This window comes from Nyctibius grandis, chromosome 7 (assembly GCF_013368605.1).
Source record: "Nyctibius grandis isolate bNycGra1 chromosome 7, bNycGra1.pri, whole genome shotgun sequence".
Lineage (NCBI taxonomy): Eukaryota > Metazoa > Chordata > Aves > Nyctibiiformes > Nyctibiidae > Nyctibius > Nyctibius grandis.
In genome coordinates, this window is record NC_090664.1 from 11,020,811 (window position 1) to 11,036,212 (window position 15,402).

The 15,402-nt window shown below is 51.9% G+C and overlaps 1 protein-coding gene across 1 annotated transcript; it reads left to right on the forward strand.

Annotated features, from left to right (window-relative positions):
• The first annotated feature begins 3,985 nt into the window (after positions 1–3,985).
• On the forward strand, positions 3,986–11,226 carry GASK1A (golgi associated kinase 1A). The gene is made up of 4 exons (XM_068405155.1): positions 3,986–4,783; positions 8,380–8,502; positions 8,781–8,884; positions 10,998–11,226. Exons 1-4 carry the CDS (start codon positions 3,986–3,988, stop codon positions 11,206–11,208), a joined length of 1,236 nt encoding a protein of 411 aa, XP_068261256.1. The 3' UTR covers positions 11,209–11,226.
• Positions 11,227–15,402: the final 4,176 nt, after the last annotated feature.

Genomic DNA, 15,402 nt, shown 5'->3' on the forward strand with positions numbered 1-15,402 from the left:
TATTTCTGCAGCGTTCTATCATCTAGTTTCTTATTAAATATGCAATATTGACTGCCAGAAATAACACAGAGACTGTACTTGCACTCTTTTTCTTTTCTTTTTATTGTTGATGAGGCAGGGAAACACTGAACGGGGTTGGGGAAGGGAGACTGCAGTGGCCCTTGCCCAGCTTCACTGCGCAGGATTACAAGCTCAGGATGGGAAAGACATGAAGCTGTAACTTGTGGTGCCCAAATCAGAGCTCGCTGACAGAGAAGAGAAAGTGGGTTTGGACAGTAACGATGCTTTAACCACTTGGTCTGTAAACTGACTTGACATTAAAAAAATGGCAAGCGTTGCCATCCATTTGGCATCCACTGCTCTCCAGCTACGGATTAAAAATGATTTTTCTTGCAGTATTTCCAAGGTTCTTCCAATGGCTCCCACATGCACCCTCCCCAGGATACTTGGATTTTTGTCAGCCAGGCTCTTTGCACGCCCAGGGATGGTGTAAACGACCAAAGGGTTATTATCAGAGGGATGACAGAACTGATCACCCTTCAAACCCTCCATGCAGAAGGAGAGGGGTTACGAGGGGTTTTGCCAAGGGCAGGGTGGGCGACGTCTCTCCAGAGGGGTGGGACTGGGGAGGTGCTGGGAAAAGTGGCCTGGGAAAGCAGGGATTGGGAAGGGCACTCAGCTGATGGGAGTACTGAGATTTACAGTTAATCCTGCCCATCAGGATTAACTCCATAGATGTCATTGCAGTTAATTCAGCATACTTTGAGGCTGGAGGGACAGATTGTGAAGCACTTACAGTGGTGACTTGAAAGGAGTATGGATATCAGGATATCAGGATCTGGCCTTTTTATGCCATGGTGTTATTTTACTATGGTTAAACTATGATTTAGACATTGCACCTCCCCTAAACTCTTGCTCAGGATGCCAGACCTGGGTTGTGGGTGCTTGGGAATAAGCGTGTGTCTGCACTCTGCAGGACTTACTTGAAATCCAGGGCATGAAGGTTTTGGGTAGCTGAGCTCGGGTGCCGCCTGTGTTAGTTGGCATTAGCTGTGGTTCCACAGCAAATCATTATCCCATCCAAGTGGGAGAGAGCTGGGGAGGCATTGCAACCAGCCACTTGCCAAAAGTCCTGCTGCCCCTCGGGGCTGCTCATCCCCTGCCCAGAAAGGGGCCTAAGGCAATAATTTAGCCATGTAGTATGATGCATGGGCCAGTTAATGCCACGCCGTGAATCTGCCTGTGATCTAGGACAGGACATCACTGAATAGTCTCACCCTGGACTAGCTCCTTTTCACTCTGGGGCTTTAAGGGAGAGCTAAAACAGGGGGTCCCCTGGTAGGTCCGAAAGCCCCACACCAGACCGCCCTGGCTCCTGACAGACACCTGTGTAAGCCGTGTGTGAGCAAAAAATTTGGCCTGCAGATATATTTTGCTGCACTACGTTGTATTTCTGGGAGAGAAACAATTAAATGAGAGCTATAAATCTGAATGACACCAAATGCACCATCGCTACCTCTTATAAGCTGCATTAAATCTGCTCAGTCCTTGAGAAGGAGACCTCAAAGGAAAACCCCCATGGTTGCTGTCAGCGAGTTGGTGGCTTTGCAGCTCTTCTCGTCTGCCTCAGCTGATGTAGTGTCTTTGGGAGAGATGTGGCTCCTCACCACGGGGCCATCTGAAGCAGCCTCTCCACAGTGAGGGCATGAAGCCTGATGGATTTTAGGATAGTGCTGGATCAGCTTATGAAGGGACTCACGCGCTGGGGTCGCCTGGGGCAGCTCCTCCGTAGGCTGGAGTCGTGCTGGTGATGGGTCCCTGCAGCCGGTGGGAGCCTGAGGTCCTAAAAGCCCCGTGGCTGGAAATGTTCCTGCTCGCCCAGCTGCCTTCTGGAAGTCATTCTGGCTGCTGGCTCTCACCGCCCCCCAGCTTTTTAGCTCTTTTTTTCCAACTTTTTCCTATTATAAACAATCTCTTATCCTTTCTTTGGCAACATATTGTCCCACTGTGTCTGCCATGGATAAGCTTGTGCTTCCAAAATAAATAATTGCAAAAAAATGTATCCACTCGAACGTCGCCCTGACTTCCAACGTGGGTTCAAGCCACTTGGAAATGCCTGTTGTAAAGCAGAGAAGCGGTGCCAAGGTGCCTTTTGCTGCTCCAGCCCCCCAAAGCGTGTTAGACCGCCCAGGTGAACGTGGCATAGGTGCAGTGTGGCTCGGGGATGGGGTGGGCTGGGATCATCTCCCAGTGCTGCCCCTCACTTCCCTCCACCTCACCACAAATGCGAAGGTGCTGTGCTCAGGGCAGCCCCAGCACTGTACCTGTGGGATTGCTTTAGGCCAGAGCAGAGATATGTTGGCTTAGCAATGCAGGGGAGACTTGTGCAGTGTTTGCTCGTAACTGCCTTTTCAGCCTATATCTTTTCTTATGAGTCCCTTCAGAGTAGAAATCATGGCTAAAAGGGGGAGAAAAAAAGCTGTGTGTATAAAGATACACACACAAAAACTTGGTAGTACCCATCTAAAGGCAGTTCCTGGGTGCTGGTATTTTAGGTTTCAGACACAGCAGTTTGCTTCCTTTTAAATATAGGCTGCCACAGCCCCCGACTGGCACTTGGAGCTGCCCTGCTTTTGCTGGAGGCAGCGGTGGGCAGAGCTCCAGAGGCTGTGTCTCGGACGTGTTGAGATGTCCTCTGAACGAGGGTGGGGGGATCCAGGTTATAGGCTGAGTGTGCAACCAGGGTAGGAGCCACTGAGTAAAGTCTGAAGATAAAAACCTCTTAAGAATTGGAAAGCATTCGCATCCAGACAGGAATTTGCTCTGGTTTGATCTCTCTCTGCTGAGAACACTAAAGGTGCTGTGCAAATGCATCCTTTCCCGCCTAACCATGTGCAGCAATCCCAAATCACAGTGCATATGACATCCCCCCTTCTGCTCCCCCATTCCCTTTAGTGCTTGTTCAGCTATGTAGATCCCCAGTCGCAAGAGGATGCAGTTGTGTGAGCAGTGGAAGGCAGTGCTTTGCCTCAGCCCAAGGCTTGTGTGTGTGACTTGGGTGGTAGGGGTACAGAACAGCTTCCAGCAGGTGCCCCAGTTCATAGAGATATTTTCAGGTTCCCATCGAGTGGTAGAAATGACTTTGCACCACACAGGCCCTTAGCAGGGTTTGCTGTGAGGTTTCCCTCCCATGTCTGGGAGTCGCAGTGAGTGGATGCAGCAGAGCTGACTGCTTTTGGGGACACCACAGCAAACCACAACCTGTGGTGGATAGAAAGGCAGTGGGGCCACCCAGCCTTTTTTCCCATCATGACAGAAGAAGAATATTTTCTCTTTCTGGTTTTGCGTGCTCTAATTTCAGATGGTGCAGTTGCTCCAGCACGCAAATGCTGGTGTTGGGAAGGAGCATCTTTGGCAGCAGCAATGCGATGACAGTAGGAGACAGGGAATTGTGCACAACCCTGTTTCACCTCTGCATGATAGTGGCTTTTGCAGAAGGTTTAGACCACTCATCCCTTTGCTGAAGCGCCAGTGAAAGGTGTGAGAGGGGTGTCTCCCTGTGGGAAATTCCACCAGCATCACAGGTCGTTTTGCCCAGGAAAAAGTTAAAAACAGCTGGAGCAACGTAGCTCAGGTTGGGTGGAAAAGGTCACCTGGAGAAGACCAGGGGAATACTGTTACTTATGGGTGGTCTTTCTAATTTTGCCTTCTTTTTTTTTTTTCATTCCTTGAGTTTTTAAAGCGAAATAGTTGACCATGAAGAATTCCTCAACTGAAAGGTGATCTGTACGTCACCGCTGCAGACGTGGCAACATGACCAAAGCAAACCCTGTCAAGCTTATCAAGAGCCTCCCATCAGAACTGCCTGGGATGGGGGGCTCACAGATCCAGGGATACCCTGACTGTAGCACCCATCACCCCCCGCCGGGACCCCAGGTAATGCTCTCCCTTTATCTCCCTGCAGGCCCAGCGACCGTGGCGAAGGATGGGGCTGAAACCCCCAGCCCCGGCGGCCCTCGGGGTGCTGCTGGCCCTGGCCCTGCTGGCCCTTGCCCACCTGCCTCCGCTGCCAGACTGGTCCCCCCGCCTGCCACCGACATCGCTCCCCGTGGCCCCCCAGCAGAAGGTGGCCACCCTCCTGTCTGGGGGACAAGCCCGCAGCCAAAGGCCCTCCATGCCCCCTGTTCGCCTCCAGCGGGACCAGCCCCCTGTCCAGGGCAGGAGGAGGTGGCGACAGGGGGCAGTGGGGAATGCTCCCCCATGGCTCTCTGATGACGACCTCCAGAAGATGTGGCTGCTGGCCAGTGGGCAGGTGGTCTCCAAAACCCACGTCCCAGCCCATGGGCAAGTCCTGAGAGTGGGGCTGAGGGGCGTGGGGGACGCTGAGGTGGGCGTCTCACCAGCCAGCCCAGAGGAGGACTGCCAGGACGGGCGCTGTGGGCTCATAAAGCGCCCTGGGGACCTCTACGAGGTGCTGGCTTTCCACCTGGACAGGGTGCTGGGGCTGAACCGCAGTCTGCCTGCCGTGGCCCGGCGCTTCACCAGCCACCTCCTGCCCTACAGCTACACCGACGGCTCCCTGCGACCCATCATCTGGTGGGCGCCCGACCTCCAGCACCTGGAGGACACCAACAACGACCAGAACTCCTGTGCCCTGGGGTGGCTGCAGTACCAGGAGATGCTGCAGTCCCACAGACCAACGCCGGTGACCGGGAACGCTCCCTGCTCCAGCATCCCACGTGGCGAGTGGAGCCGCCTGGCCCTTTTTGACTTTCTCCTCCAGGTAGGGCTGGGGTGATGGAGACCACCTGTCCCACTGGCTGTGCCGCCTGGGTCCCCTTGCACCGGCACCTGCCTTCTCTGACTGTGGTCTCCTTCTCCTCCGTGGGGTCGCGTAGGCTGTGGTTTCCTGGGATGTATTTTTACTCCTTAGCTAACCAGTAGCAGCAGAGCTTTGTGCAGAAGCAGTTTGGCCTGAGCGTGGTCCGTGCTTCAGACTTGCAGGGGAAACACAGGCAGGTTTCGGACACAGCAAGTCTGCTCTCACATGGCCAAGCTGTCTCCCAGCGTGGCTCCATTGGTTCCGCTTTGCGTGGATGCCAGCAGCAGCTCGGGACAGGGCATCCCCGGGGACAAGCAGCATGGTCAGCATCAGCCCCATCAGATCCAGCTCCGGGGATGTGCTGCTGGCGGTGGAAATCAGGAGCCCTGCCCCTTGGTACAGCACTGCTTTCCTCCTCCTCTGCGGGATTAATAGTGCTTAATCTTCTGTTTGGAAAATCATACCCTGCTGCTATGAGGGATTACGACAGCGTCCCAGAGAGTTATCATTTCTTAGAGGGCAGCTGTGAGGAGGCAAAAGTGGTTTCTATGGAAAAAAAAAACATTTAAGCACCTTGGGGCTGGAGCTTTGATTATCAGACAAGGGGAAACCGCCTGAAAGGGTAAGTATGAAAGTAAAAAAAAGAAAGAAGCAAAGAAAGAAAGAAAAAAAAGACCATTAAAATATGTGTTCTCATTATTCTCTCTTTTTCTTTTTTTTTTTTGGCAAAGCCTGACCATTAATCTTTATAACCTCAGAATATGGCTAGCAGAAGCGGAGCAGCCCTGGCTGGGCTTGGAAATATTTTAGCTGGAACAGCCAGAGAAATGAGAAGATTACCCAACCCCCTTCCCTTCCCCAGGCCAAAATGCCGTCGAGTGCAATGGAAAGGCTGAGTCTCTGGGAGAAAGTGTCTAGTTTTAAGGAAACTTTCCCTTGGAGGGCCGAAGCAGCGCAATGGTAAATCCAAGGGCAATCCACAGGTTTTCCTCAATAACTCCAATGGGATCCTCCCATGTGGAAAAGTCATATAAAGGTAAAGAGGCACCAAGTCAGCAGGACATTTTAGAAGTGAAATAGCATCCTTCAGAAACGGCTTTAGCCTCTAACAGACCTTGCTGGGGAAGGAGAAGCTGAGAGATTTGAGCCCTGCTGGACATTGGCATTGAAATCTTGTTTGTTTTCTTCAATTAGCCTTAAAATTGGGCTGCTCATACATTTGTTTCTCTTGGTGTTTGCCATAAGGGAACACCCCTCTTGGGGGCAAAACTCCGGTGGAAAGGGGGCAGCTGCTGATGCCTTTTTCCTGCACTTTAAAAAGGGCCAAAAATACACCAACTCCGAAGCCATGCAGCCACCTCCCTGCCCTGCGGCACCCCCTTCCAAGCCAGGGGGAGAGCAAGGAAGTTCTCCCTGGGGGAAGCCATCCCAGGCCAAGTCATGGCTGGAAAGCCCTGTCAGACCCAAGGGGATGCTCTGGGGTGGCCGAGCTTCACATGGGACTAAAGAGGGGCTGAAGGGGACTTTCTCATAGGGTTTGGGCTTGGATGGGGGAAGGTGTGGCTCATGTATTTGTGTCCTGTATGTCCTAATTGAGACCTAATGTCTCGTTCATGAGAGCTGTTTAGGCTCTGGCGTGGTGAAATTAATATAAACGACCTGGGGAGGGCCAGGCGGAGGGAGGGCTCGTCAGCATGTCAGCGGCGCTCTCAGCATCTCCACAACCGGCTGGTCCATCTTCTGGGGCTCCACTTGGACGCTAAGTCCAGCCTCCACCTTACACCTCCGCAGGTCCAGCACTGATCCGCCTCAGTTTTGCAGGCACTTGCGGGTGGGTGAATGGAGGCCTGAGCACATTTAATGTCTCTTTAAGTCATCTCAGGTTGTCTTCACCTTCTGTGCAGCCTGGAAAACGACATAGCAGGTGAGAGAAACTGGTGTGCTGAGCTTTCCAGAGGTAGACCAAGGAGATGCATTGGGGAAATGTGATGTTTTCTTTCATTTCAATGTGTTTCATGTCAAAAGACACTCTAGCACTTTTAACCAGTGGGTCTCCTGATGAAGAAATGCTGATCCAAGTACTTCATTAAACCTCAGGAAACAGAGGGATTTGTTAAGGGGCTTCAGTGTGGGACTAATCTTGCTTCTCAAAGGATTATGAACATAATGGCCATGGAAATAAAACTTTGTGTTTCCTGCAGCATCTGCTCCAGTGCTTGATTAGTGTTTGGGTTCAGACCAAACTCTCTCTCAAAGCACAGTCTGTAATTGATAAGTTTTGCTAATTATCAGGGTAAGAAGAATAGGCAGCCACTGTGGGTCACCAGGTTTCCATCTAGTCATCACCCGTAGATCTCCCTGGGCTCACCTGAGACCTTCTCCAGCCCTCCCAGTGGCTCCAGGAGCCTCTCTGCACGCTGAGCCCTGGCTCCTGGGTCAGCACCAGCAACCTTGAGCAAGCAAGCGAGTCAGATGCCTTTGCACTCCAGCTGGAAAAGAGATTTATTTTATTTATATATTTATATATTTATTTATTTATATATTTATATATATTTATATATATATATATTTATTTATTTATTTATTTAAAGGAGTTTTTTATATATATATATATATATGGGGATTTTTTTTGCTGTAATTTTGTAAACAAGCCTGCAGAGCTGGAGGTGGTGAGGCAGCAGAGGATGCACTAGCTGCTTCTGACAAAGCTGAGGAAGCTTTGTGAATACCAAGGCAGGGTTGTTGAAGCCGGATCTGACAGAGAATTATTTCTTTTAAAAGTCCCTCGTGCCTTCGAGGGTGTGGGTGAAACACTGGAAGCTGCCAAGCAGCACTGGGGTTTCTGCAGGGATTTGGGGTGGGAAGAGGGAAGCTTGACAGCCTCAGCAACACAGAGCCTTAGCAGTGCCTGCAAATAATTAAACACAAATGTAGTTAAAAGAAGTCACCATGGCCTAACTTAAATGTCAGGCATGCTCTGTATAATGTACAGATCACTTTTTGCCTTGCAGATCCTTTTCCATTCATCTTCTTTCCATTGAGAGCTGCTCAGGTTACTGGTAGTGGTGGATGAAATGGTGTATATGAGCCAGGAGCCAGACGAGACCATCATCCAGTGCACCAAGACTCACCCTGAGGGAAAAAAAAAATCTCTTTTTGAGGTTTCAAAATCCAGGTTTCCTTGTGTGCTTTTGGTTTTTTTTACATTTATCACCATGTACGTCTTCCCTTGGTTTCATCTGGAAGCACAACCTGTTCGCTCTGTGCAAATATGGAGTGTGGAAGTACCAGATGCAGGTGTCTGAACTCCAGCAGGAAAGCCTGTCACCATCACCTTTGTCAGTCTCTTCTCCAAGCCAAATGCTTTTGCAAGTCAGTTCAGCTTTTGAATGCTTCCCTGCCCCTCTCTCACTCACCAGTGTATGCAGCTTTTCCATTTCACAACTCCTAAGGATCCTGAGAAGCATTTTATTTTCATCTGAGCAAGAAATGTTTACAATTGGACCTCCCAGCCCTGGGCGCCTGTCCCCGCTAAGGTCCCCAAATGTCTCCTGCAGGTTCACGACCGCCTGGACCGCTACTGCTGTGGGTTTCAGCCTGACCCCTCTGAGCCCTGTGTGGAGGAGAGGCTCCATGAGAAGTGTCGAAATCCAGCGGAGCTGGTCCTGGTCCACATCCTGGTATGTCTCCCAGCTCCCCAGGGGCTGCTCTGGGGCTAAGATGAAGATGCCTGGGAGGCCTTTGCAGGTGATGTTGTGGCAAGGGGGATGTAGGTCCAATGGTGTTGGGGGGGGTCTGTGGTGGGAGATGCACCTTGGCACAGAGGGACCTGGGCTTTGGCAGCTGATGGCCCCCAGATGCTCTCAGGATTATTCAATGCATTAAAAAAACCAGCCTGAACTCCCAAACTGGTGACTTCCTGCAGTAAGTGAACATTTCCTTCCCATCCCGCTGGCAGGTCCGGAGGAGCGTGCCATCCCACCTGGTGTTCATTGACAACGCGGGCAGGCCACAGCACCCCGAAGAGAAGCTCAACTTCAGGCTCCTGCAAGGCATAGACAGGTAGGAAGGGCAATGCACACCCTCCTGTGGGCACGTCCTGGGCGAGGGCTGAGCTTGCGCACACGGCGTGGACCTCAGCCCTGTGCGCACACCTTCGTGCCACTCCTGGCATCCCCGGTCGAGCACCCCTGTGAAGTGGGACCACCTCCCACCCCATAGGGGGCAGATGGGTGGGCTTGCAAACCCATCACAGAATCACAGAATCACAGAATCACAGAATGTTAGGGATTGGAAGGGACCTCGAAAGATCATCTAGTCCAATCCCCCTGCCGGAGCAGGATTGCCTAGACCATATCACACAGGAACGCGTCCAGGCGGGTTTTGAATGTCTCCAGAGAAGGAGACTCCACAACCTCTCTGGGCAGCCTGTTCCAGTGTTCGGTCACCCTCACCGTAAAGAAGTTTTTCCTCATATTTATGCGGAACCTCCTGTGTTCCAGCTTGCACCCATTGCCCCTTGTCCTGTCAAGGGATGTCACTGAGAAGAGCCTGGCTCCATCCTCATGACACTTGCCCTTTACATATTTATAAACATTCATGAGGTCACCCCTCAGTCTCCTCTTCTCCAAGCTAAAGAGACCCAGCTCCCTCAGCCTCTCCTCATAAGGGAGATGTTCCACTCCCTTAATCATCTTTGTGGCTCTGCGCTGGACTCTCTCTAGCAGTTCCCTGTCCTTCTTGAACTGAGAGGCCCAGAACTGGACACAATATTCCAGATGCGGCCTCACCAGGGCAGAGTAGAGGGGGAGGAGAACCTCTCTCGACCTGCTGACCACACCCCTTCTAATCCACCCCAGGATGCCATTGGCCTTCTTGGCCACAAGGGCACACTGCTGGCTCATGGTCATCCTGCTGTCCACTAGGACCCCCAGGTCCCTTTCCCCTACGCTGCTCTCCAACAGGTCTGCCCCCAACTTGTACTGGTACATGGGGTTGTTCTTGCCCAGATGCAGGACTCTACACTTGCCCTTGTTATATTTCATTAAATTTCTCCCCGCCCAACTCTCCAGCCTGTCCAGGTCTCTCTGAATGGCTGCGCAGCCTTCTGTTGAGTCAGCCACTCCTCCCAGTTTTGTGTCATCAGCGAACTTGCTGACAGCGCACTCTAATCCCTCATCCAAGTCATTAATGAATATATTGAATAGAACTGGTCCCAGTACTGACCCCTGAGGGACTCCACTAGACACAGGCCTCCAACTGGACTCTGTCCCATTGACCACCACTCTCTGGCTTCTTTCCTTCAGCCAGTTCACAATCCACCTCACTACCCAATCATCCAGACCACACTTCCTCAGTTTAGCTGCGAGGATGCTGTGGGAGACCGTGTCAAACGCTTTACTGAAATCGAGATAGACCACATCCACAGCTTTACCATCATCTATCCACCGGGTTACATCCTCATAAAAGGCTATCAAGTTGGCTGAGCATGACTTCCCTTTGGTGAAGCCATGTTGAGTGCCCCTAATGATCCCCCTATCCTTGATGTGCCTAGAGACAGCACCAAGAACAAGTTGTTCCATCACCTTTCCGGGGATGGAGGTGAGGCTGACCGGTCTATAGTTACCCGGGTCCTCCTTCTTGCCCTTTTTGAAGACTGGAGTGACATTCGCTTTCCTCCAGTCCTCAGGCACCTCTCCCGTTGCCCACGACTTAGCAAAGATGATGGAGAGTGGCCTAGCAATGACTTCCGCCAGCTCCCTCAGCACCCGCAGGTGCATCCCATGTGCCCCTGCCCTGGAACTGGCTCTTCATCCTGCGCTGGATGGCTGAGGGCAGTCTCCAAAGCCTATTTCTTCCCTCTCTAATTGGCAGCTGCACAAAAATAACGAATAATCAGGTATTTCAGCATTTCTTGCATTGTTGCCCGTCAGGCACTTGGCACACGGCACACTATCGGCCCCTTGATTTGGAGCTCATTTGGATCAGTTTCTGATGGAGCTGTCCTGCACGCTCGCCATGGGCAGAGTTTTAAGCAGAACTCATCCCATGTTCCTCTGCGTGGATGTGCATTTCATTGTGAAGCACCAGGGTGGCCTTTGCTTGGGTGCCCTGCTTGGCCTTCCCTGGGTAACCCCTTCCCTCCCTCCCTCTCTCTTCTGCTCCTTGGCTGAAGCTTCCCGGGGGCAGCAGTGGCCACGCTGCAGTCAGGCAGGTTGCAGAGCCTACTGCTGGAGTCGCTGCGCATGGACCGGGATCTCTGGGAGAGCCAGGGCGGTGCTGAGGGCTGGAGACCCCTCCTTCAGACCATTGACAGGCGGGCACGCATCCTGCTGCGATACATCCAGGAGCGCAACCTGACAGTGTTCAGGGACTCTCCATGCTGAACCGACCTCCGGCCGGCACGGCGTGCTTGCCTTGCACATCCCAGCAGCGCCAGATGTACCTCACACCCTCGGCGTGGGCAATGTGAGACTGCGTGCAGGTGCTTACCTCTCCAAAAGGAGTGTGTCCCCCCCCAGCCTTGTAGGATGCCCTGGCAAAGGAGATGGGATTGCAGGGGGTAGGAAAGAGGAGGAGGAGATGTCTCCTGGAACAACCCAGAACTGCTTGAGAAAGGCGTTAAGCAATGGGTTAAGCGTGGATTTATCAAGCAACGGTCTCAGCGTGGATTTTCAAAGGGTGTGCATCCATGAGGATTTTTGGGTGTCTTCACCCCCCTACACCCCCAGCAACTTTGGAAACTGGAGGCTTAGACTATTGAACAGCTTATGGGGACCCTGGGAAGGGTTAAAGAAGTGGTGAGAGGCACTGCTCAAGGCTGGGGGAAGTCACTGGCCGCCTTTTCATGGCTTGTGCTGGGCTTTTTGACGATGCCTTCACTGTTTCCAAAACATTACAGACAGAGAGGCAGGAGCAGCGCGGGGGAAGGCAGAGGGCAGGTTTCTGAGTGTATCAAGCAGGGACAAATCACCTGAGCTCTGTCTTACACCCACGGAGGAGGTGATGTGTACCTGGGAGCGGGCGTAAGCCACTGCCCAAGCTGGGGCCAGGCAGGACGCCGGACCCGCAGGCAGCGCCTGGCAGTGTCTGCCATTACATGGTGCCGTCCCCGTGTGCTGTGTGCCATGCCTTGGCAGGGCTGGGCTGCTGCCAAGGTGTGTTTTCAGTGTGGGATTTGAAGGTTTCAGTCTCGCTCGCTCTTCCCCTTCACTATCAGGGGATCAAAAGGCAAACCTACCCCAAGCTCTGCTGCTTGTGAGAAGTGCTTCTGCCTGCTCTCTTAGGCACAGCTGCGCGAAACTCTTTCCAAGGCTTGCAGAAAAATCTTTTAACAAAAATGCCAGGCTATTTCAGCAGAAGGCAATCGAGTGCAAAATGCTTTCTGAGCATGCTGGCACCTCCAGCAGAGCCCATCCAACTCCTGTCACCTCCTTAGGCTCTTGCCCAGCAGCCCACTGTGATGGGGCACAGCAACATCCCAGACAGGCAAGTCCTCAAGCGTCAGGGCTGAGAGAAAATTCAAAAGCAAAATGAACAGGAGGAAAAAAGATACAGGGATGGGCTCTATCAGAGCCTCTTGCTCTCCACGGCGTGTCTCCCAGCTGAGCCATGCAGTCAGTGCGTGCTTACCAGGAGCAGCTGACTCCCAGCCTCCAGGCTGATGGTTTGCCACCAGAAGAAGGCTTTCTAAAGGAGCCTCAGGGAGCAGCCCTCCATTTCTCCAGCATTACAGTGGAACCTCCATGCTTGAGGCACTCCAAGTCACTTGTGCCTTTGAAAAGTCTCGGTGAGACTGATGCAGACACCCGCGCTGGGCTGCTGTCCTGTTGCCCTAGCTTTGGAGAACACGACCACCCATGCAGTGGGAGAGGCAGAAATGTGGGCATTCACACCTTCCCTGCTCCAGCCATCTCAGCACCACGTCAGTTATAGAGCCTGAAAAGGGATACGTTAACACTCATGCTAATAAGCACAAGTAATTACCTTTTTTTCCTTTTTCCTCTTGCTTAAGAGAAGATGAAGTGAGGCGTGGGTGACATGAATCAACAAGTGCGAGTGCTCTCAGAAAGTGTCGGCACTCAACATCACGGGCACATCAGCATCTAGAGTGCCAGCAGCATCTTCCTGGAGTCTTGCCCTCCATTTAGCCAGTCAAAGCCTTTCCCCCATCACCTTCTCCACCCCATGAGGTGGATGACTATTGGGGAAGACCCGCGAAAGCCCAAATCACGGGGATTCATTATTGGGAGGTGAGCTTAGCCTGCAAGCATGGAGGAGAACAAAATAACTCATCCTGGGTCCTGTGAAAAGCCATGCCCAAGCACAGCCTTATATGAATAAAGGAGACTAAATGTAACCTAATTAAATCTGGAAAATGTGCTGTGAAAAGCTACGTGGTAACAAGAGTTAGTTAGGAAGTGTGGCACCAGTCATAGTCTTGCTTTTCTCATTAAAATGAGAAATTTCATTAAAAGAGAGATTTTCATCCCATGTAAACCAAGTTCTCAGCGAGAAGCGAGAGGAAGCTGGGGCATTGCGTGGTGGCCAAAGCTGTTCACTTGGCTGTGCTGGAACAGCAGCTTTTGCCTTGCCTCTGATTGCTTCTGCTTGACCTTAACATTGCACAAGGTAGTGGGGATTTTTCTACGGTTTTTTGCATTTCCTTAGTTGTAACATGTGAGTTTGCTGGCTAAACACGTGTGGGAACATCTGTAAACACTTACGCATGTGAATAAAAATTGCTGTTGAATTAACAAGGAGTCTTGTATGGATAAATGAGAGAAGCAAAAGCCATGATCTTGCTGAGACTGATCATTAATCTCCTCTAATTAGTCATTTTTTCCATGGGTTTGTCTGTGTAGCCAGCAAAGCGCATAGGCTCTGAACTGTGGTCACAGCCGTTTGGAGAAATCCTGTGGACTGCTCTGGCTGTATCAGCCTTTGCCACGTAGTGTCAGGTTCGGTTTGCTCCAGCTGTGAATGTGTCATATTTCCTATGATAAACTTATTTTTATGGGTTTATAACGTAGTTATAAAAATTGACTCAGGGCTGTGCTTGACAAAGAAGATCTCATGTCAGGAGTGATCCTGTTTTAACCAAATTTCATCTGGCATCATCCCGGATCCAGTTGGGGTGGAGTAACAAAAAAAGGACACGGTACAAGCTGGCTGAGGAACTGGGGCAGGACTTCTTTGGCTTTAAGAAGGCAGCAGCAGCTAAGCAAGGGCAAAAACAATGGAGAAACAAGTTAAGGCACCTTCCCAGGGCTTGAGAGAGCTGAAATGCAGGTGGCTCCCAGTGGGGGCAATTAAACGCAACCCTCATCCTGCCAAGGATGCTCTTGCTAACGTCACTGGTGACAGGATGGAGGAGAGCAGCAGCCAGGAGTCAAGACCACTGGGAAAGTAAAGCCATCTGCGTGCGAGTGCCCCTGAGGGCCCAGCAGCATGGGCATGAGGTGCCGCTTGCTCCACAGGTCTGCTCCACAGCTCACCTGAAAAGACCCAGCGTGAAAGCCCAGTGCAGCCATCCTCCTCCTTGTTCTTCCCTTTGTCACTTCAAGAGCTGCTGGGAAAGCCCATAAGGCTTTCCCTGAGGCACCAGGCAGCCTTCCTCTGGGGCTCCTTGCAGGAGGCCATCCGTGCAGCACCCTTGTGCCCACCCTTGGCACCACGGCAATGTGCTGCCAGCACTCAGGGAATAGGTTGAGAGCGTGGGCATGCCCTCAAGGGGCTTTACGAGAAGGAAACAGTTTCCTTTCACAGTGACCAAAGTGGCATGATCTGTGTTTAAAACAGACCTGTGGCTCCACACTGCCCTTCAGCTGGAAGAAAACAGGGCTGAGGGAAGGAAGGCAGGGGCCAAATCAGCTCCAACCAACTGAACGTGTGCACACACGTGCATGCATGCAAACAAACACGTCACCCTACCCATGTGCATGCATGCACCCACATTTGCACCCACCCCGTGCATGCATGGACCTGCACATGCACAGACATGCACACGTGTGCGCACACACATAGAATCACAGAATCGTTTTGGTTGGAAAGGACCTTTAAGATCATCAAGTCCAACCATTAACCTAACACTACCAAGTCCACCACTAAACCCTAAGCACCACATCTACTCGTCTTCTAAATACCTCCAGGGATGGTGACTCCACCACTTCCCTGGGCAGCCTGTTCCAGTGCCCAGCAACCCTTGTGGTGAAGACATTTTTCCTGATATCCAATCCAAACCTCCCCTGACACAACTTGAGGCTGTTTCCTCATGGCGAATGAGGAAATGAGGATGCATGCACACAACCCATGCACACACGCACACAGACACCCACCCAGACCCCCCACAGTCACACTACTCCTGTTCAGCCTGTTCTTAACCCCCCCAAAGCTGGTGACCCCCAAACGCCCCCCAGCAACTTGCTCCAGTGCTTTGCTGGCCTCACCCTCCATAAACTAAATGCCTTTTTGCTGCATTTAAGGGCCATTTCTTGAGCTGCCCGTTGTGGCCACAGCACACCAAATAGCCTTTGCAACAGCCCTGTACAGATCTCGCAGAGCAGCCCAAGCATCCACTG